The sequence below is a fragment of the Mustela erminea genome, chromosome 3, assembly GCF_009829155.1.
Source record: "Mustela erminea isolate mMusErm1 chromosome 3, mMusErm1.Pri, whole genome shotgun sequence".
Taxonomy (NCBI): Eukaryota; Metazoa; Chordata; class Mammalia; order Carnivora; family Mustelidae; genus Mustela; species Mustela erminea.
Window position 1 is genome coordinate 89624015 of NC_045616.1, and position 23536 is coordinate 89647550.

The window sequence follows — 23536 nt, forward strand, 5'->3', positions numbered from 1 at the left end:
GTGAAGGCCACAGATGATCCAGTGGGGGCTGTCTGCCTTTGCCTCACCTTCCTTCCTTCTGTCGGTGTCCCTGTGGCCCACTCCTGCTTGAGACAAGTGAGGCTCCCATTTATTTTCCAGGCTGGGAGTCTCAGGTAATCTCCAGATGGAACTGCAGCTTCACATTCAGCTTCCCTGAAATATGTATGAAGCAGAAGTGATCTGTTCTGTGAGAGCTAAGGGTCTTTGATCTATAATATCTGGAGCCGTAAGGTAGCTAATGAATGATATCATCATGTTGGGAGGTGAAAGTAAGGCAGTTAGGTTTCAAAATCAGTCTCCATTTTGTTCTGCCTTCCTGTCGCCTCCTCAGAGTCTGTTTTGACATTCTGTGGGGCTGAAATTAGCACCTCTGGAAAAGCAAATCCCTGGGGAATATTTGAACTAAATTGCATCCGCCATTTTGGGGCTCTGGGGCAATGTGAGAAAAATTCAGGTGCCCATTTAAATGGGATGAAACCAGAGGTTGTTGCAATTGGTTATGATCGTCCATGATGAACAGACATCATCACTCAAATTATATCAGAAATATATATCTATATCTACATCATTTCATGTTAGGGAGGCTTAAAGACTTTATTGGAAGATGAATTATAGAAGAGAATAATTGTATACTAATTGTGTAATAATATACAATAGTGTTCTATATATGTATTTTGAATGGACTTCCTTTCCCATGACTGTTGATCAAAACAGACCACTCTGGAGTGACCTCTCATCTTCCTGACCTCTCATCTTCCTTCTGGCCTAAAAACCCAAAGTTAAAGTTCTCAGCACTAGTCACTGGCTGAGAGTACTTTAAAAGAATTTTTCTTTTTTTGGGGTTAGTAGGATATTTAACTAGTGAAATCAATAGAGAAATATGTCATTTTCTCTCTTGATCAGCTGCAGAGGATTAAATAATTGGGGCTATAATCTTTCCCAGGCTCTGACTCTGTGTCTACCACCAGGACCACACCTCCTCTTTCTCATTCTACATGGGTTATGATGTGTCACTTTCTTACTATAATTTTTTATGCAGACTTTTCATGCTTTCTTACAAAGGCTTTATCCTGCCTTGAAATATTTCATGATTTTGGACATAAGTCAATGGGCTCAAGTTTGAGACTGCTTCAGTTTCTAGGTTCTTACAGATTTTCACAGTCCCTGAAGAGCTGGGTAATTTTCATGTATGAAGTGGGGTAGTAAAATGGAATCAGCCTTTCCTCCTCTGGTGTTCGACTTTGGAGGAAGACTGTTCTCAGGCCTATCCGGTAGAGGCCTGACATTCTTTTACGCAGTGGGCTCCCTGAAATACACACCCATAGTAACACTGCCATCTTTCATTCTTTAGCCTGTATAATGCACTGAGTTACTGAATTTAATAAACGACTATATTTAGATAGGTGTCTTTCTACTGAGGTTTATGTTTTAAAAATTAACCCTTGCTGTGGTCCTTGTAAGTCATTTTTAAAAGCCTCATCACTAGATGATAAAAGGACCTGTGAAGAGGCCATCTCCATTGCATACACATCTCCTGGCATGTTTGTGGGACTTATCTGGTGTTTCTTCCCCCACAGGCTGAATGCCAGCAGGTCACCTCATTTTTGGGCCAGAAGGAAGATGAGAGGTCAGGGGCCTTCAAGTCCTACATTGTGAGAGTATCCGGAAGGGATTCTGGGGTCCGTGCAGCAGGAGCACACTTGGGTGCAGTGCAGAATTGGGGTGGTGTGGGGATAAGGACAGTACTTGCCAGCGTGGGAGTTGTAGCTCAAGGAAACTGGCACCGCTGTCCACAGCACAGGAGGCCTGGGTCCGTTTGAGGACAATATACAGAGAATGTAGCTCTATCGATTTAGATAGAAAATAAGAAATGAGTTGGGGAGGTAGCTCTCCTCCTTGCCCCCACCTCCAGTCTTGGGACCTGGAGAAGTGACCAGCCCTGGTATTGATGGAGTGTTGGTTCAGTACCCACAGACAGTTGTCCTAATGTGCCCTGAGCATCCGAATATGGGGACTTCTGATATGATCACATGGTCAGGAGATGCAGGTCTAGAAGTGGCAGTCTTCTGGCTGTGGCTTTTTCCACTTGAGTGGAGATGCTGCTTCCCTGGGCATTCCCGCATACATGGAGGTGATGGAGGGAGCCAGCCCCTACCTGCTTGGAGTTGCCCCGTGTGCAGGCCAGTCAGACCCAGTGGGTACAGTGTCACAGGGTGCTCTTTATGCCTGGACATCTCAGCCTCCAATTGGCTGCAGCTGTGCCCCCTCCCCAGGGCTCCCTGACCATCCCCTAGGTGGGCTCTGGTTCTAGCGTGCTTCCCACATACTCATGATCTTGGCCTCTGGTAAGGGTTTCTCTAAGCTCTAGCCAAAGAGTGGCACTCAAGGTTTTACCTGCTCCTGGCTCATTGGTTTTTGCTTAGGCCATCCACTTTGCTAACGCTGAGCAAAAAGCAGTCAGATGCCAGGAACTGTTCTCCTCGTGGACTTGGCCTTGCTGGGCCAGGGGCTGCTTGAAGGACTCACTTTGCATAATGAGCATTCACTCAAGGTGCACTTTTACATCTTGGCAGCAATTAGGTGGTACCTTTGCAATCAGCTTAAAATATTCTAATGCAGATACCTGCTTTTATGACTGAAAGGCTTTGTGTTTGAAATTGGGTTTTTTTTTTCCCCCAAGAAATTTGTAAAATTGGCCATTGTAGTTAACCTGGAAAAGTGACTGGGGGCCCAGAAGCGTGCTTCACATGCCAGCCAGGTTCCAAACTTGGTGGAAATCATTAGTGAATATTCACCTCTTGAGACTTGCTCAAACCTTTCCTTGACATCAAAGGGAATGTGGCATGGGAAATTACAGTAAAGGGACTTGTCTTTGGTTCCAGTCCTTCCCTGTCAGACACACATCTTAAGCTTCCAAGGACTTCCATGTTTCAGAACAGCATGTTCAAGTAGAAAATATTTCACAAGATTCCACATTGCCATTGGACAGGAAGCTGGCCTCTGTATGCGGAGGGGATATTGACGGACCATAGCTGGAAGGTTGATGTTGTTTTTTTCTCCATTGGTGAGGATGGGTTATTCCTGGATTAATTCTTCCCATGTCCTTGTGAACAGAATGTGTGGATAACACAGTTGTGTCTAGGGCTGAGAGCCCATCGGCCATCCAACTAAGAAATAGGGTGCTAAATTTTTCCCACCTACTGTCCAGTCCTTAACTTATTTAATACTAGCTGTTGAGTCTCAGGCCACGCAGTTCGAAAGATTAGGATTGTATTTAAAATCATAGGGGGATAGAGATATGGCAGAGGGCTTGTTTGTAACGTTCTCCATGACATTTCATGGTGTGGCCCTTGGAGAGTTCCTAACCAGATGGGTGAGGAGGTCATTTATGCCGTAGCATTAAAGCTAGAGCAAAGTGGGCCAATTCCATGGAGTTAAAAATAATTTAATGCTGAATCCCCAGGATCCAGAGGAAACGGTTCATGTTTATTCATGCTCTGGAAAATGGAATCACTGCCCAAGAAGCAATATGTTATGATTTTACTCCAAATCCAGTTTCCTAAAATCTGTTTAAGGGCTTAGGTGAACTCAACAAGGATATAATAAGGCCAGGTAATTGAACAACACAGAGGCCGATAAAATTCACGGGAGATCATGTCAGAGATAAACTGCAGCAGGAGGCAGTGTGGACAATAATTTAAACTAATTGTGCACTTTGATGTAAATTAACTTCTCAGGAAGAGAAATTGAGGCCTAATTGTAAGCAGCTCTCTGAAACTGCGACATGTAGAGTACCTGCCCGAAACACATGCAGCAAATGTTATCAGCTACATGGAGGAGGAAATTAACTGAACAAGTGCACAACCCTTAAAATGATACGGGGAATGATAAACACAGGTGAACCCTCTTCACCTGGCAGTCTGATTGCGGGGACAGTGGGTGTGCTAATACCGGTGGCTGAATGCTCAGCTGGGGGTGGGGGGCAGAAGATAAAGAGAACAGGCAGCCTTTAACAAGGAGAGGTTATTAAAAGTGAAGTACTTCCTGTAACTGTGAATAAGTGAGTGGCCTAGACCCTGGGAATTTCAAAGTAATGAAGTGTCTAGCCTTAGAGCATAAATTGATACAAGCAGCAGGCAAGAAGGACATGGTTTTGAATTGGCCAGCTTGGCCGGCCTCTATTACTTTATTGTGACACACCTAGAAGGAATGGTGGGGAAGCTCAGTGCATGCCCATGGCTCATTCTAACACTGGAGGGGCCAGTCTGTTTTTAACCTTAGTGAGTGTTGGAAAACTGGAACTGCACACCACGAATTCCATGTCTCCACATGAAAGGAATGTTGACAGTTGAAATTATCAGCTGTTACAAACACAGAGGCTTAATCATAAGTGAGGGCAGCAAGGCATCACCTGCGGGATAATTGATAGCAAATCCACCTTACACTTGGAAGGTGTCGTGGTTTATCTGTCAAGCCAGGAGAAGCAGCGTTGTTGCCATATTAGCCTGAAATGTTTTTACTATTCCGGTGTTTAATCCATACAGTTTGAAAAGACAAGAATTTGAAAAGTAACTTGATATTTTTTGATTTTACATGCATGTCTGTTTGGGGAAAGGTTTCTAAGCTGTGTGTGTTTTCCTTTGTGTTTTGGGAGGTGGGGAGAAAGGCTGGTTTTTATGCAGTGATGTGAGAAGCTTTCTGAAATCTGACCTTCGTTTTCTATTTTTTTTTTTCCTTATATAGGATGATTATTTCAGAAACTGGAATCCCAACAAGCCCTTTGACCAAGGTAAAGGATGCATTATTTCTTGTTGTATATTCCATGGGAAATGCAGTCTCATTTTTCCTTCTTTACATGCTGAGTTACTGTTCCTAAGAATGCCAGAGAGCTGTCTTACTTGACTGACTTGGGGGTCTAAAGTGAGCATGGTGATAGAAACTATCTTGTCCGTTTTGTTATTTGTCTGAGATCACCTGAGACATATTCTTCAACATGTATTGAATTGACTACAATCATTGGAGGTTTATTTATTTATTTATTTAAACACCACCACTACTAAGAGTAAAATGCTTATCAGAGTAACCTGGTGAGTTGGGTAGAATCCAGTGATTTGTGGAACGGCTGGCCTGGGAATGTGCAATTGACATGAGCTATAAAAATGAAACTTTCTTTGTAGAAACGGGTTCATCTCAGGAGGCTTTCAAGGGCACTAATATTTCATTTGTTAAATAACTTCTTCATGACTTCTAAATAGAAGCTTATTTCTGAGTCTGCTCACTGACCACTTGGGTGTAACCTTGGTCCTCAAGAGGGCTCTTGGCACTCATGCCAGCAAGCAGGAAGCCCGTCTACCTATGGCCATTGTAAGTCAGTCCCAGGGTGCTCCTGTGAGTTACTTAAGACAGACTGAGGACCTGCTGTGAATCACTTCCCTGTCCCTGTTGTTCCATGTGTGGCTGCGGTAGCCACAGAACCGGCGGCTAAAAATGATGCTAGGTTGTACTTGAAGTATGTATATGCAGGTAATACCGAAACCTGGAGGAAAAAGATTACTGACCACGCATCAAAGGTTCACACTGAAGTTTAGTTCTGTGGCTTGACTGTTTGATGCGATCTTGATGGTCGCATCATTGACAAAAAAGAAATCAAGGAGGGAATTGCCATGTAATAAATGTGTTAGAAGGCACCCCTTTCTCCTCTCTCCTTTGTCATTCTAATGGGTCCCTCTGTCCCTGGACTCTGTTTTTTGTTTGTTTGTTTTGTTTTTGTTTTTGTTTTTTAAACAAAATTGGTGTTAGGGTTTCTTCATGTGCATTTTAGTTCATGCCTCCAAGTCGGGCAACATTGTATTTCATTCACTCATTCATTCATTCATTCATTCATACATTCACTCATTCATTCATTCTCAAAGTTGAATACCCACTGTGTACACAAGCACCAACCCTGGTTCTGGGAACAAAACAAAAGCTGTGGTGCCCATGCTGGGGGATGCTGAGAGCAGGGTGTGGGGAGGTAACCCGGTCAGCAGTTTCGGTGGGATGTGTTCAAGGCCCTTAAGGTAGGTATGGGCAGGGGAAGTGGTGAAGCTATAGGTGGGTACTTTACTGTTTGTTGCACGCTTCTTGGGGAGCAGGTCTCAGGAAAGGCTTTCCTTTGGAGATCAGTCCGGACTTCCAGTATCTTAGCAGCCTCCATGAGCCTCTCTCCTTTGTAACTTTACCAATGACTGAGTTGTCACAATAAGCCACATTGAAGCATACGAAGATATTTCTAATGCAATTTATAAATTTCCCATTGAAAATGGTTGAAATTTCTCAACATTACTTTTGAAAGGATGTACCTTCATTTTGGAACAGCTCTGATACACATCACACTCTCTCTGGGCCTTAGAGATGCACCCTCCCGTAAACATGCCCTCTAGGATTTTGCTTTCAGAGGCCTCTGAACGGAGAGTGGCAGCGGACTGATTGTTTCCAGCCCTGAAGCAGAAATGGGTTCTTGTCCTTTGAGGATCAAGTGTTGTCTAACCACCAGATTGACTCTGCCCCAAGACTTGCACACAAATACTTAAACATCACCAGGGGAAGACATTTTCATTTTCACTAGTATGCACTGGAAAAGATAAATACTTGAAGGTGGGTTTCATTTGCCACTTGGGGATGTATATGATCACTTGCCTTGATTGGGGGGTTAGTACAAAAACTTTGAGCATCAAAAAGAGCATGAGACTTAAATCTGCTGAACCGAAAAGTCCAAAGAAGGATTTTTGTCTCCTAGGAATGATGGCAGGCATATCCAGCAGATTCCCACCCCTGCTCCCTCTTTTTCTAGCTCTGCAGGCATGAAAACTGGATCTGCTTAGATAAATCTTCCTTCGATAAAACCTCATGACTTTATGGGGTATAATTGAGGACCTTAGCCGAGAAGCCCCACTTTGTAGCTCAGGTGTAGCTGCTGTTGGCTATTTATATACAGAGCCATGGGGAGAGCAGGCAGAGCTGAGAATAGCCTTCACTTAAAATATCAGCCCCAGCAGATGTCATCAATTACATTGTGTGCTGCTCAATAAAAATGGGAGGTTACTATATCAGTGTTGACACCACTTGGTGAAATATAAACCGTAGGCATGGAAGATGTAGAGCATTTCATCTTCCAGATAATAGGAGAATTGCTGAACTCCAGTGAAAGTTGTCAGCTGCAGCGAGAAGTCATTTCCCTGCCTAAGCTGAAAAGAAATCAAACATGTTTGGAGTGGTTTTGGGGTTGGGGAAAACTTGGAGCTGGTAGCAAAGGCACTCGTTGAAAGACATCGCAGGGTTTCACGTGACAATTACGCAAGGGCATGGCAGTGGACATGGCTTCCCGATGGCCGTGGGGCGAGGTGGGCTGAAAATGCAGGGGAGAAGGTGGGAGTGGGTCATGAGGGATCGTGGTGGAGAAGAGCCAGAACAGTGGGTCTGAGGCAGGTTTTGACGGATCCTTGCTACCAGTCTGTGAAGTTTGCCCTTTGTTTTTTCAGCAGTGGGGAACCAGAGAAAGGTTTTCAGCAGAGGAATGACGCGGTGAAGGCAGTATTTTAGAGGACTGAGTTTGGTGACTGACTCAGCAGCTGTGATGAGGAGCCCAAGGCGCAGCTGCTAGATGACGTCCCTCCCACGGACTCCTGCGTGACTTGTCCCTTGCCCCTTCCATCGCCTTGGAGCTTTGGGCTCTGGCTGTCGCAGGTGGTCAGACACAGCATCCAGCCCTAGAGCCGGATCTCTGAAATGCCCCCGGAGCTCTGGCTTCTCGTAGGTGTTGGTGCGAGTGGTTAGGACACTCGTAGTGTTGATGAAGCAGTTACTTGTAACTGTACTCTCTGCTTCAGGATATTTACTGACCTTGGAACAACAGGACTTTGTAGAGAGCCCTTACCAGGTAATTGACTCGGAAGGAAATCACTTGGTGGTCTCCTTTCAAGAGGCTGAAAACGTCTTTAACTTGTTATCCTAAAGTGAATCCTGAATGTTTCTGTCTGTGGAATATAAGAGCCATCAACTTCAGGCCTTTCAGAGAATTCTTTGTGAGATTTGGATAAGTGGTATACACCCTTTTGGGTATGATAATGATTTAATGCCAGGTCTCCTCACAGAAGGGACAGAGAGGAGTTCAGAACTGAGGGGAACACTCAGATGAGACATTGCCTTTGTGAAGTCCACAATGCCAGTCGCCCTGCGGGGAGAGCAGGGCAGGCTACTGGGTTGGAGAGGGCACCACGGGCTGTTGTGCGTGGTTCTTGTCTTGTGTGGGCAGGAATGGAGGTCCCGGGGTGGACCTCTGCAGGAGGCTGAGGCTCTAGAGTTCGGACACGTTCCCAGAGACTTGGGTGGCCTCTCTTGCTCTACCCTTTATATTCCATCACCTGGCCCCTAGCAAATCTCGGCACACATAGTGGGTGAGGAGCAGGTATGAGGTTTCTGTTTCCGGAAGTGGTGTCTGGTCCAGCAAAGTGCTTCTCTAAGAAAACAGTCCTTGGTGCAGTAAGTTTGGGATGCATTCATAAACTCTGTGCTTCTCCTGGAGATTCACCTCATTCGTGATTGAAAAGCTCAGAGAAGTCTTTTGGTAAAGAATCCCATTTAACTTCCCATTTTTCTCAATCCGCCTTTGACCGCATGCTTTCATTTTTATTTTTTCGCTCCACGCCTATCAGGTACCCAGAGAAAGTAGCATGTTCTGTGGGATGCGCTTTGGTAAGTGTGGTGTTGGTTGGGGGGACCTGGGGTTTGCATTCAGACTCTCCACGTTTGGAACTTGACCCCACCAGCTCTTAGCTGAGTGATTCTGGCAAATTGCTTCACTTCTCTGCATCGATGCCTTCAAATGTGGTGACAGCACCAGGAAAAGGATGAAATGAGTTAATGTCTGGCATACAGTAAGTGCTCCATGAGTGCTCCTTCAGCAATTAATCTTTTTCATTCCCTCTTCCTCCTGTTAACCTTTGTCTCCCCCTGTTGCTTCCTTCCTTTTCCACTTGGGTTTTATTTTTCTCTTCCTTTCTTCCCTTCTGGGGGGCCTTAAGAGTTGTGATGCTCTGGAGCTCCCGGGGTCAGGCAGAGCTGGCCTCTTTCACACCGGGAGGATAGGTCACCACAGTGGTGCACCCCAGATCCTCATTTTGGGGGCTGACGAGGTTCAGGCTCTTAACATGCTCCTTTCTTCCTTCCTCGCATCTACCCATAAACGGTTGTCAAATGCTCCACATTTCACCGTGCTGTGCTGGATAATAGGGACCCCAGTAAGAAAGGGCTCTCTGTGGGATGCTCCCAATTATCAGTCAGTCAGAAGCCATCCATCTAAGGTCTTAAGCTCAGAGAGCGTGTATATACTGGGAAGGGGGCTGCTGGGGGCTGGCAGCAAGAACTGGGGCTGGCGGGGGTGGGTCGGGCGAGGAGTGTTGGTCTCAGAAACTGAGAAAGCCCTAAGATGTCAAGTGTTAATATGACTGACATAGGTCAGTGTGAGTTGAGGGGGCATTTTCTGTTACAACTTGGCCTCACTCAGCCTGTGCCTGTGGATCAGGCTGCCTGTGCTGTAACTACCAACCTTCCCTAGTAACAGTCAGCTTCAGTGTGGTAATAAGGGTGCTGTCCCAAGGGTTCTCTTTTTCCTTAGAGTGGGGTGGCTGAGGAAGTGGGGCTTGGAGCAGAAAGGCAGAGACAATTTACCAGACCACGGTGTTGTGTTAAAAGAATAAAAGGTGTTGCTTTCTGTCATAGAATAGAGAATGAACGAGAAGCAAAGAGAGTTCTAAAAAGTCATTTCAAAGTTTCTTGGCCAGTCTTTTTTGAAAAAAAAAAAAAAATTGAAGCTTTCATCACCAGAGTTTTTGCTGAATCAAAGATTGTTTTTGTTTTTGTTTTTTGTATTGGGAGGTTGGGAAGGTCATTTATGTGTGTAACGAAGACCTTATGTTTGGAATGGAATTCTGATTACTTGACGGAGTCCTCAAGTGATGGGACATTAATTAATTGAGATTCTCTCCCGTAGCCATGGTTCACTCAGGAAAGAGCCAGCCGATTTGTGTGGGTATGAAGTTCTGCTCGATGAGACAAGCCTTTTGAGGACAAATGGCTGAAGGGAGATTTATCAGGGAACTTTTTGAAACAAGCGAGTTCCTTTAATGTGGAATAAATGAATGTTTTAGACGGAGTGTACAGCTGTTGGTTTTAAGGATAATGTTTTTTCTTCTGTAGTGAATACTAATCGTTCTTCCCGAGCGGCCAGGCTGTGACTGAATCTCCAATGATGCTGGTGATGTTCAGAGCAGAATATGAACTTGTAGGAATTGATCTCCAGATAAAATAAAGCTCAGAAAGTCAGGGGTCCTTTTCACTCACGCTGTTCACTTGAATTGAGGAAAAGAAGAAAACCCTTGCCCTTTGACTTTCCATCTATTTTCCCCAAGATCCCAACAAGCTCAAATTCTGACCAAAGCCTTGAACTGTTTTGAAGCAGAAATTCTAAGACTCAAAAGGAGAGAGTCCTTTCCACGTTCCGGCTGTGTTTCTGGAACCGGAGCCCCATGGATTAGGGCGGCATCCATGTTTTGTCCCAGTTCTAAAGGGGAACCCCGGGGGGCAAGATTGCTTATCTGTAAAATGATTGTTCAGAAGAGGATTTTTTTCCCCTCCTCTAGATTAATCTGAAATTTTACATGTTAGGCTTAAAAGAAACCTTCAGTCCTCACAGCTTTCCTCTTGATGTGGAATTGAACCTCACCCCCCAAAAGGGCCTCTGATTTGCATTCATACTGCCTTGAACATTGCTCAGTGTTTAAGTATCTGTTCACCTTATCGGATGGCTGGAGCTACTGATTTTCAGAGGCATCCGGTCTGGTTTGTGGAAAGCATCTTAATAATTTCCCCCTGGTCCTTTCATGTCTGGTCTGCTCGGTTTCTCCCTCTTTGCCTTTCGCGTGACGTCACCGTGACACTTTCCCCTAAGTGACAGCCCCTCTCACCTCCCGGGAACCCGTTTCCCACCCCATACCTTCCCGTTCCACCGCAGCCCCGTTAGCTTCTCTCCTTTTGTTGTCCCTTCTTCTCTTTCCTGATTATGGCAGTAAAATAGTTACTGCTTTTTTTTTTTTTTTTAATTTTTCAAGTATTGATTTTTAACTTTTCGAAGTCAATTCTGCCAGGGAAGAAACAGAACACTGCTAATTCACATCTTCGTCCGCTCCCGTTTTTTACACAGCCTATCTGCTTTGAAGTTAGAGCGAGTTAAAAGTCACAACTTTCATCTCTGGCTGCCTTGGCCTGTTTGCTTATTTTAAAGAAAGAAAAATCACATAAAAGATTGAAATCCGACGGGCGCCCCTTCTTGCTCCTTTTCCCTACAGGGCCGCCTCATTAAAGCACTTTTCCCTCCGTGTTCTGATACTTTGAGGTCACAGGGGCATGTCGGCAAGCAAGATGTTACATCACATGTTGACCTCTAGAAATAAATGTTTCCTTCTCTAACCTGTTCATTTCATTGAAAAAATGTTTCCGAGGGTGTTTGGTGTGGTGATTGTAGATCTAGTTAATGCCTTTCTAGTGTTCTGTCCCATTATATTAATGCGCTACCATTTAGCCACTATTCCCCCATTGGCAGACAGTTATGCTGATGCTGTTTTGTTATCCAGACTGCTTTCCTTAGCATCTCTAACCCACTCCAGCTGATTCTGACCTGAAGTCACTTGGCCTGGAGAGCCTGATATCCCAGGAAGGGACTGAGGTGGGTCTTGACTCTGCCACTATTTCAATGTGTTAAATTCAGGCAAATCACGTGGCCTTTCTGGACTTCACTTAGCCTATTTCTGAAGTAAAAAGGGGCTTCCCGAGGTCCTTTCCATCCACGATAGTTAAGCTCTCATGGTTTCAGACAGCACAGAGTCTGTATGTTTTCCTCGTAAAGGAAGGAAAAATGAAGAATCTGAGCCCGAAGCTCGAGTTCCAAAGGTTTCAGACAGCACAGAGTCTGTATGTTTTCCTCATAAAGGAAGGAAAAATGAAGAATCTGAGCCCGATGCTCGAGTTTCAAAGGTTACAGTTTAGCCAATGAGGTATGAATATAGCTGCAGTAAAACCAGTGGAATTAAACGGGCCTTTAAACTATCTGGGGTGGGAAGGGGGGCTCAGAATAAAAAGCAAGAAAGGCCAAAGTGGGAGGTACTTGGTCTTCTCACCAACCTGCGGGCCCTGCTGGGGGCAGAGGGAGAGCAGGGTCTCAAGGGCTCCAGCTGTCGTCTTAGTCCGCCATTAGCTTGCTGCACACTGCGGAATAACTTACTCTGCGTTCTCCTCTGGGGCTAGGGACCCCTGTCTCGTGGGGCATTTGTGGAGACTCAATGACGTCGTGCTGCAGAGGGCCACGAGTCAGTGTATGGCTCGTGCCCACTTAACCTCACTTTGTTGCCAGCCAAGTACCCCCAGCTATGACTGTGGGCCCCGCTTCCTCGTGGGGGTGCCAATGGCTCTGTCAGTGTTGTGTGCCGGCCTCCCCCAGGCTTCGCTAGGAGCTCCCACTCCCCTGTGCCTCCAGAACCAAGCTGTTCTGGGTTGCGTTCTACCCTTTGGGCAGAATGATAGAGAATCATGAGGGGTAGTAAAATCCCCCTTGCAATTATGAGGCTCTGTGGCTTTTCTTACTGTGTTTAAGAGGTTCCTTCAGCACGGACAAATCCATTTTAAAGACGTGTTTATTACCTTTTCCCAAACTCATAAAATGTACTGTTAGTTTTATAAAAACGGGGTGTGTGTGTGTGTGTGTGTGAATCCATTCTGCTGTATTCCGCCTGCTAGAATAACAGCCTCTGAATTAATTATATGGTATTTGTGGAGCCCTAATGAAACAGCCCTGGTTTGGGGAAATTCTCAACAGGGAAAAAATGTCAGCTGAATTTTAAAATCAATCAATAATGCTGTTTAAATTTTCCTCATCGGAGACTGTAGAATGGATTAGAGCATTTTCACAGCCGGGAGGCGGCTGCTGGGAGGGAGGCCGCCAGCATCACCTGTGTCCCCACAGGTCCCATGCCCGAGATGGAGACTTTGCTTTTTGTAGAGGTCCTCAGTTATGTTACATGGCTGAGTTCACTGCTGGAAGCCAGTCTGATGTCCATTCGGCCGTAAATGCCACGCAGGATGAGAGGCAGTGTGGTATATCAGAAAGGTCCTCGGTTCTCAGGCTCAGTGCTGGGGTTCGATCCCCAGCTCTGGCCTTCAGGAAGCTGTGTGTACTGAGGCAAGTGCTTAGCTTCTCTGAGCCTGTTTCCTCCTCCTCTACAAAAATAGAAATGAACATTGCTTGCACCTACAACCTGTCAAACTGCTGATGTAAGGCCCGACCCAGTCTTAACAAAAAGGATCACAATACAGGCGACAAAGCTTTGGTAAAAGATGAAGGGACAGTGTTTTGTTCTGGATTCCCAGAGTTGGAAGGCTCTTTGAAGTTTTCCCCATGCCCACTTACCTGATCCAGTGCACGAGCTAACTGATCAGGGAATTGTCGAATCACGTGCTTGACTGATGACCTGGTAGGGGCTCGGTGGTTCCATGTGTGAGGAGGAATGTCGTGGAGGCCTTCCTCAGCGCATTCAGCACCTGTGTCGTGAAGAGCGGGACCTGTGGGCAATGGGATCCACCCGAGGGTGTGTTTGAGGCACTCTGGACGCTCCAGGCTGCTCCAGGCCGGTCAGCAGCTGCTGGGTGAGGCTCGGAAAAGGGATCCCAGGAGGTGTCATGGGGGTCTCTCAAGGCTGAGTAGCTATCTGGAGATAAGCCAGGGGGAGGCGGGCAGCAGTGGATGGGAAGTAATGTTTCCTGAGAGCTGAGCCTTCAGTTGCTCCCAAGCGGAGTTTGATAGGATTGCTTCTTTTGAAAAACACATTTATTAAGAGAGATGAGGAAAGTGTAAGCCATTGCTTTCTCAGGCTGTTTTACTCTTTCTCCATTTGTCTCTCAAGATCTCTCTGGTGGGTGCCTGGAAATACCCCCAGAGCAGAGATGGTGAACAGTGAGGTCCCCTGTGCAGCAACAGGGGGAGGATGGTGTTCGGGACAAGACAGCACCAACTCTGTCTCCAGAGAATGACCATGATGCAGCCCCAGCTGAGGCTGGTCGTGCGGGTCTGGGACCCAGGGGTGACAGAATTTCTCATTCCTCGAAGGGAGCAGGAGATGAAGAAGTTTTGACATGTGTGTGGAACCCAATTTCTTCAGTGTTTGTGAATAAGTTGTTAAAAACAACAAGCCTGTGAGTGGGTAGGTGTGTCTTGGGACTTCTAGTCTGTGGCTTCTCTCAGAGAAGAAGCCGGAGACCTCGTTGTCAGACCTTGTCTTTGGCTTGCGGTGTGTATGCTCTGGAGGCTGGTGAGTCCTTGGGGTTCCCCCTCTCCGGACCTGGAGGCAGTGTCTAGCAGAGCTGGGGACACACTGCTTGAGTGCAAGTCATCTGTGCGCAGACTGCTCTCGGACACTGTGAGGCCTGATGCGAAATGTCAGGAGCAGGGAGCCTGATGGAAACCCGAGCCCCAGGCAGAGTGCTGGGTTATTACTGCTGTGTCTCTGTGGCCTCCCACACCACCTTGAGATGGATTGTTTTAATCTTGAGAAAAGGGACATACACCCCTGCCCACACGCAAGCACACTCAAGCTCACACAGTTCACGACACAGGTGCCTCAGGGATTCGGAAGCACAAGCCACACCCCGAAGAGCACCAGTGAAGGCACGTGAATCAGGAGGCATTTAGTCAGGTGCTGAGTCTCCTTGCTTTGGGGTGGGGGGTGTTGGGGCCATGCCGGGGGCACCAGCAGCCTGGCCTGGAGGAGCGGTCGGCAGGGGATGGGTGTCACGTTCAGCATCTGGCCCTGCGTTGTTCCTGCTCTTTTTTTGGCCAAGAAGAATGACAGAAAGGGATAGAGAAGGTGGACATCATGAGAGGCGTTCACTGCCAAGGGGAGAAGACCCCAGTAAGGGGAAAGATGGTTCTTCTGAGCCCATGGGAGCCAGTGTGACATTCCAGCCCTGCCTGGTTTGGCCCCGGGCCAGTGCCATCCAGAGAGCCCTAACTCACATTTACTCCAGCCTCTTCTTCACCTGCTAATGTCAAGATCGGGAGAGAAAGACACCTGTTTTCCCACTACGTTCATTTCAGGTCCACGAATGGTCACTTTCTTTGCAGAAATTGACTTGAAATGTCACTTAGTGACCCTCAGATCTGTAACCAAATGAATGACAGCCTGACTTTTTTTTTTTTTTTTATAATTTTCTCTCTCCCATTCTTGAAAATGGAACATTTGGGAATATATAAGTATCAGGTAAAAGATGAATAGATGGACACTATTTGGATATAAGGAAACAGAAGTAAATTAAAGCTGCAGCAAGGGGAACTACTCAAAACCTGTCCATTTCCTTGCACTTCTAGAGCTGGCCCTAGAGTTTCCTAACAACCAAAGGAAGGAAGGAAACACACCATCATATATGCCCTTGCAGTGAAAGTAAGACTGGAGAGATTTGAGGGGTTCCTGGTACTGAGGCTAGAGTTGCCTTCCTCTCCCTGAGTTCTCTAACGGAGCTGTCCAGGGCCGTGCTCTTCATTGTGGCTGACAGTAAATACCACACCCACTAGTTCTAACTGCTTCCTCCTCTGACTCTTCCTTACATGATGGCTGACAGCCAAAGTGCGATTCTGTAAGTTAATTCAATGATAAGCCAGAATAATACAGAGTACACAGACTTCGTAAGGCCTGGCTTGAAACACGGATAAAATTGACAACATCAGGAAGAATGGATGCCCTGTGTCTTCATCAGGGAATACTCTGATTATTTTGTTTCTGGTAACTGATTAGCATTGGAAGTGAGAGTTCTGGGCTTTTCCTGGCAGGGACAAGAAGTTCAGAAGATCTTGGTGCCAATTAGCAGAAGCAAATGGATCTCTTCTTATCAGCCAGGTGGCAGGTAAAGCCAGTGTCCTTGGTCAGAAATTCAGAATCCAAGCTGGAATTTTGACGCCTGAATGTAGTCACCGTCCTCTACGCTGAGACTGTAGATCAATTCAAACCCACAGGCAGGTGGGTGATGATGAATGTCAACTTTCTTTCCTGCACCCCGCTGCAAGCCCAGGGATTGCAAAGGTATCACATGGGAGCTTCACATGGGGGGGAGACACTTCCCATGTGTACGCGTGTACACATTCATCCCTGCTTCTCAGATGTGTCCAGATGCTGATATGTTTAATGAAATGCACATTTTATCTGAAGATATTGCCAAATTCATGTTACATGTTGTAGCAAATTCTGAGCTGCCCACAGAATTCTGAGCATGATGGCTAATTTTTTTGGCGGGGGGAGAACGAAAGGATGCAGTTTACACATGTTACAGCTTGATCCTGAGTTGTCTTTTCCGTCAGTGGTTAGGCAGGAGGAGAAGTTACGCTGTCGGTGTAGGGGTGAACACTCTAACCAAGGGACAGATTTGTTCATTTGGAAATGGTTTCAAGGGCTTCATATGTAGTTTTAAAAGTAGGGGGTGAGGTGGCATAAGCCCTTGGGCGGGGACAAGCCTCCATATAAGCCAGCATAGTGGGTGGAATTTTGAACTCCTTTGGATATAAGAGCTATACTCAGATGTTGGTTGGGTTCTTGTAGAGAAGAAGCAGAAGATTGTTTGGCACCCAAGGATAGTTCCAGAAAAAGTGAATGGGAGTTAGTGATAGATTTCATCTCACTCTAAACAATTTTTTTTAAAGATTTTATTTATTTATTTGACAGAGAACGATCACAAGTAGGCAGAGAGGCAGGCAGAGAGAGAGAGAGGGAAGCAGGCTCCCCGCTGAGCAGAGAGCTCGATGCGGGACTCGATTCCAGGACCCTGAGATCATGACCTGAGCCGAAGGGAGTGGCTTAACCCACTGAGCCACCAAGGTGCCCCTAAACAATTTTTTTTTAGATTTTATTTATTTATTTTACAGAGATCACAAGTCGGCAGAGAGGCAAGCAGAGAGAGAGAGAGGAGGAAGCAGGCTCTTGCAGAGCAGAGAGCTTGACATGGGGCTCGATCTCAGGACCCTGAGATCATGACCTGAGCCGAAGGGAGTGGCTTAACCCACTGAGCCACCAAGGTGCCCCTAAACAATTTTTTTTTAGATTTTATTTATTTATTTTACAGAGATCACAAGTCGGCAGAGAGGCAAGCAGAGAGAGAGAGAGGAGGAAGCAGGCTCTTGCAGAGCAGAGAGCCTGACATGGGGCTCGATCTCAGGACCCTGGGATCATGACCTGAGCTGAAGGCAGAGGCTTTAACCCACTGAGCCATCCAGGCACCCCTCATCTCACTCTAAGTACAGGCTTTTCATAGCTCAAGCTATAAAGGGAAGGGGTATCTGCTGGGAGGGATGAGTCACCATTGCTGGAATGTTCGTACCTAAGACTGGGCAGCCACTCTGCTGGTTTGCTGTTGGAGGATGGGGTACTTACCATGGACCTTCCTTTTGACTTTTAATTTACATCGTTCTATGATAAGGCAGGTCTGTTGAGAGTTGATAATTTATTTTATAATAGCAGTTACTCCCTGCAGGATGTCTTCAAACAGTTTGCTTAACTGGTACCTCGAGGTAGATTCATTTTAACCAAGTGCGGTCTATGCAGCTTTAAAAGAACACCTGAAAAGTAAATGGGTTCGGTTGTATACAATTGAAGTGTCAAATACAAGGGACTTGCGTGAGAAAAATAGCAGGATTATTTGGTGTTCCTTATAAAGGAAAGTGATCTATCCAGTCCAGTTTAGATCTTCACTTCCATCCTTTGGAAACAATCCTACTTCCATGAATGGATTCTGGAGTTTTTGGCAAGAATGGCAGGGGAATCTCCAGCCTTGGTGCCATGTTTTATCTTGCTAGATCTGCAGACACCGTCATAAATTTCCAAATGCATGGAAGTTGCTCAGTGTAAGACTGTCCTCCATGGAGAAAGAAAGGGTTTTGTTCTCCGTTCAGATGCTCGAGGGTAAGGGCAGTGCATGAAGGAACTGGGAAGCCATCGTCTTTATAGAGAAGCCCCCGAGGGCCAGAAGGTGTAGATGAGGCTGGTCTCCACCAGCAGGGAAAGCCTGGTCCTCCGTGTGTCTTGTTGTCTATTTTCGAAAGCCAAAGCCACATGGACAGATTCCCCTGGCCCAGCCTCCAGAGGGCACGCTTGCACGAATTCCTGTCCTCCGACAGCTTGTGGTGTTGGAGAGATCTGAAGCACAGGCAGGATTCAGTGAGGTTCTGTTAGCCTATCAACTATGCCTCCATCCGTGTTTAGAACCTCCTGCTATCCCCGACAGCAAAGACGAGATCATGAAACTCAGATAAAGAGGGATTATTATGTAGTTGGGAAGTTTGTGCCTTGTGTTTGCATCGGGTCACCCAGGGGGTCTGCCCTGGAAGAGAAAGGGGAGGGGCTGTCTCTGTCTCCAGGGACATTTAGGCTGAAGCGTCAGAGCAAGGAGGTGCGGGGTCCTCCTTCGAGATGATCCTGTGAGGCCGTTGGGCTAACTGTGCGGCAGGAGATTTTCTGTAGGGTAGCTTCGGTGGCTCCTGTCTTTGTGACTGTTATTCACATTTTTCTTCTTCGCTCTGGATGTTTTCATTTTTCTTAGAACCTTGATTTCTGGTCTCTTTGATTGTTTCAGTGTGCACAGTGGAAGTTGATCTGGGTGGTAGAATTTTCAGATAGCACAGAGGGAGTTAGAATTGTAATTGAGGGTGAATTGCAATTATTTCATTGCTGAGTTGTGTGACCGCTTCTTTAAGAATTTACTGTACTACTGCAGTAATTAGCAAATACCTTGTGCTGGAGCCTGCACACATTCCCATTCTCTGTGCTTAGAATATTCCTGCCCTCACCCACACTACGTGATGTGTCCAGCTCTTATTTATTTATTTATTTATTTATTTGACAGAGACACAGTGAAAGAGGGAACACAAGCAGGGAGAGCAGCTGAAGGAGAAGCAGGCTTCCCATTGAGCAGGGAGCCCAATGCGGAGCTCGATCCCAGGACCCTGAGATCATGATCTGAGCCGAAGGCAGAGGCTTAATGACTGAGCCACCCAGGCGCCCTGGAAATCTACTCTCATTGGCCCTAGATGCAGTTGGCTCACTCTCTCCCAATAGCCTATACCTTATATCATTACATAGTTGTGATTTAATAATTTTTCTAGAATTATTTACTATTTGATTCCCTGACTGTGTCTTATGTATTTGCGTATCTCCCGGGGCCCAGTGCAGGACTAGGCACAAAGTAACTGCCTAGTTTAGTAGTTGTCCAGAAGAAGAGTAATTCCCATTTATCGAGAGTATGCAAATACTGTCTTCTCTTTTTGAAGAAAAAAGCGTGTACACATGCACTGTCTTGTTGCCACTGATACCTGGATAAGGAAAACGTGGTTGCTCCCATTTTAAAACTGGGGAACTTTTAAAACAGGTTCATATCCTGAGAGCAAAATACTCAGCAGCTTCTTTTAAACAAGGTTCAGGAAGTGTATACACCGTCACCTGGAAAAACATCCCTGATATTGGTGATAGCCTTATAAAAAAGCACAGCAGTGTATCTAATAGGACTTGAGTCACTAAAATGGAATGTTGGTGTATGTCTGTAACTGAGGGGGCTTGTGTTTGCAGGTCAGATACCTGAACACCAAACTGTAACCTTTGATCTCTGAGGAATGGGCGGGAAGGAAAAGAGGAATTTTAGTTCTTACTTGATAATATTTCACATACTTTCATTTTAAGAGGTTACTGTGAGTCCCTCTTTATAAATAAAAAGCATAGGAAAGAAAAGGACTTCCCCAAGGTCTCCAAGGTGGTGTGATAGCTGATGGGGGCTTTGAACCCCCGCCTGGCTTCTGGCTCTGAAGCCTGGGTTTTCTTCCTGATGCGCATTGTGTGTCTACAGCAGTAGTTTTGACTGGGAAGTACCTCCACCCCTTCCATGCTGGGGGTATTTGGCAATTTCTTTACACGGTTTTGGTTTTTTCAGCTGGGGGCAGGGAAGGGGGCTAACATCCCACTGACTGGGCTGGAGGCCTCCCACGGCACCCTAGCCTAACATGTCAGTAGTGTCAAGGCTGAGCCACTCTGCTCTCCAGTAGCAGGCGGCTCTGAGTAGGCCCTGGTGCATCAGGCGCCCCAGTCAGCCCCACTGGACCATCAGCCCCATGTCTGTGGAATGTCTGGCTTTAGCCTAAGCCCTGGGCACAGAGCCTGCTCTGACATCACATCCTTTCAGTGCCCAGTGGAAATAGCAAACATTAAATCATTTTAGATGATTTAACACAAAAACTGGTGGCAGGCCGGTTCTGCCCCTGGATTTGGCCGCTGGGCCACAGGTTTCTGTTCCTGGTTTAGAGTCTCCTAGGGTTTAAAGCTCTTTAGAGGCAGAGATGAGGTCTTTAGTTAAAGAAAGGTTCTGAGGAGATATAGGACTGGGAAGGAGTTTGTCTTACCACAAACTGAGAGAGAAATAAGCATTCTTTTAGGACGGGTGATGATGTTTGGATTTTCTCCATCGTCTCCTCGGATGATACACAAGTTTATTTACTACCTGAAACCAAGTGTCATGCAGGCATTGGAAGCTGACTGGGGGCATCCTTCTAGTGCCTGTGTGATTCTGTTTCTGTCTGTCCCTAGCAGATCATTCAGCACTGGGGGGACCCCTTGCGGGGGAGGGGGGGGCACACGCTGTCTGGATTTACAGTGAGCACAGAGGGGAGGGAGGCTACTCTGCCCGAATCAGGGCCTCCAGTTTGTTGCTCCACTAGGAGCTCTCTTGAGAATCATTCATTGCCTTTTGCCCTTCACAGGGAGGAAACTGAGCCCAGAGAAGGGAAATCGTTTGCTAAGAACTAATGACTGGCCAGCCAGGACTGATGGTCTTGTAGTCAGCCCTAAGACAGCAATGGGAAGAAAAGAGTGATTTTCTTAAAGGCAGAGAGGCAAACAGACAAGGATGTATTCTCCTTATGTAGGTGCGGTTGGGTAAGATTTGGTTCAAGGAGCAGGAGGTGGGAAGGCTGATGAGGGAGTGAGAGGGTCTTACTGTTACAGTGACTCAGTACTGGTTCGCAAAGTGTGGCCCTCAGACCAGCAGGCTGGTCTCACTTGAGAACTTGTTAGAAATGCAAATTATCCAGCCTTGCCTCAGAATGGAGGAATGTGGAATGTGGGAGGCTTTGAAGTTTGGGACCCAGCAATCAGGGGGTTTCTGATGTACTCATTTGAGAGCCACTGTGGAAAAGGATAGAAGACAGACTACTCTTTCTGGGTTCCCCATTCCATGAGTAGGGACCTTAGCTCTATCATGTGACCTCAGTGGGCCTCAGTTTCACTGTAGAATGGGGATGGTGCTACCCAACCTGCAGAGGTGTTGGAAGGATCCACAGAGAGGCAGGAGAGTGTGATTTGCACAGCGTTTCCCAGATAATCAAGCTTGGGGCATTTGCTCCCATTCTCTTGGACTGGTAGACACTGTCCCTGTTTCTCATGATGTGCCTTGGAGCCTGCTCTTGTTCTTCTTGGGCTGTAGAGTAATACAGCCTATGCCTATGTGTTGAGGACATTCCATGTGTCTTCCTGACCAGCTCTCTGAGATTCAGCTGCCCAAAGCTGTGCTCAGAAGCCCAGGCAGCTTCAGGGGAAATGGGGACGGTCTGGCTCAGGGAGGGGCCTGGCCCGCTGTAGCACTGATCCAGGCTCTGTGAACGGCCCCTGCGAAAGACCCAGGAACACTGGTTCTGGGAACGAGAATCATGATGATAAGGGGCAGGTGTAGGACCAGGGAGCGTGGACACGTACCCCTGAAGGTAATGGTCCTCACATTTATAGCCCAAAGTGATAACCTGCATGTGACAGTCTCTGCCCTCTTTCACCTGATCTCTGATGCCATCAGTGCAGAGATATGTTTGTTTAGGTACCACGAAAAAAAATGATAACGCCATTGGTTATTAAAAAAAAAAAAAAAAGAAAGAAAGAGAAGTGTGATTTTAATATTGAAATGTGAAAAACAGGGGCGCCTGGGTGGCTCAGTGGGTTAAGCCTCTGCCTTCAGCTCAGGTCATGATCCCAGGGTCCTGGGATCGAGCCCCGCGTCGGGCTCTCTGCTCGGCAGGGAGCCTGCTTCCTCCTCTCTCTGCCTGCCTCTCTGCCTACTTGTGATCTCTGTCTGTCAAATAAATAAATAAAATCTTTAAAAAAAAAAAAAAGAAATGTGAAAAACAACATTTAAAAAAGTCCCCCCCCCAACATGATTATATTGTCTTCATGTGAGTATTTTCCCCACGTGACTACACACTCAGTCTTCACAACTGCCCTGTGAAATTGGGGCTATTACTGGTATTATTGTATAGTGAAGGAAACTGAGTTAAGTTAGTTGTATTGGGCAGAGGCCAGCAACCCTTTTCCATAAAGGGACAGATAGTAGATACTCTAGGATTTGGGCCCTGTATGATCTCTTTTGCTACAACTCAATTTTGCCTGTAGTGTGTAATCATCTGTAGATAGTATGCAAATGAGTGGACCTGATTGTGTTCCAGTAAAACTTTATTTATGGACACTGACCATTGAATGTCATAAAAATGTCACATGTCATAAAATCTTTTAATTTTTCCACCGTTCGAATATGGGCAAGTTATTCTTAACTTGTGGGCCACAAGAAAAGTGGCGGCAGGCCAGATTTGGCCCCGGATATGGCCCCTGGGCCATAGGTTTTTGTTCTTGGTTTAGAGTCTCCTAAAGTTCAAATCTAGTTCAAGTCCAGGTCCAAATCCTGATGTGTCTCTACAACCAGATTTTAATCTGCATTATACCGAGAGGTAGCTGTCGACCTGTTTTTTTTTTTTTTTTTTTTTTTTGTCAAAGAAATGAAAAACTTTAAAAAAAAGCTGTGCTAAGAGTACTATTTGCCTTAATCATGAAGTTTGTCAAGTTTTTCAAGGAAGGTCTAATTTTAATTTCCTCTGAACTTGTGTCTTTGTAGCTCACTGTTAATTATAATTTGGGGAGGCATTTTGGCTTTTGAGCTGACAGCTTGAAAATGTAAAGTCTCTTTTTTAAGTGAAACAAACAGACACATGGTGTAAAAAATTCACTTCAAAAGTATATAAAATAGGGGCGCCTGGGTGGCTCAGTGGGTTAAGCCTCTGCCTTCAGCTTGTGTAGTGATCTCAGGGTCCTGGGATTGAGCCCCCCATGAGGCTGTCTGCTCAGTGGGGAGCCTGCTTTCCTCCCATCCCCGCTTCTGCCTGGCTCTCTGCCTACTTGTGATCTCTGCCAAATAAATAAAATTTTAAAATCTTCAAAAATTATATAAAATAAAAAGTAAAGGGCTTTAACTCCCTTGTTTCCTTTTATTCCGTAATTATTCTTCCCATAGGTAACCACTCTGAACAGCTTCTCTGGCCACACTTCTTGAAATTGTCCCCAGGACTAGACTGGTGTGTGTGTGTGTGTGC

At 46.1% G+C, this 23536-nt stretch overlaps 1 protein-coding gene across 1 annotated transcript in view; it reads left to right on the forward strand.

Moving 5' to 3' along the window:
• Positions 1–23536, forward strand: part of SPOCK1 (SPARC (osteonectin), cwcv and kazal like domains proteoglycan 1) — a 500054-nt gene that overhangs the window by 227698 nt on the left and 248820 nt on the right. Inside the window, exon 3 of the mRNA XM_032336640.1 lies at positions 4765–4810. Within this exon, the coding sequence (XP_032192531.1) occupies positions 4765–4810 (46 nt within the window). The remainder of the gene's footprint in view (positions 1–4764; positions 4811–23536) is intronic.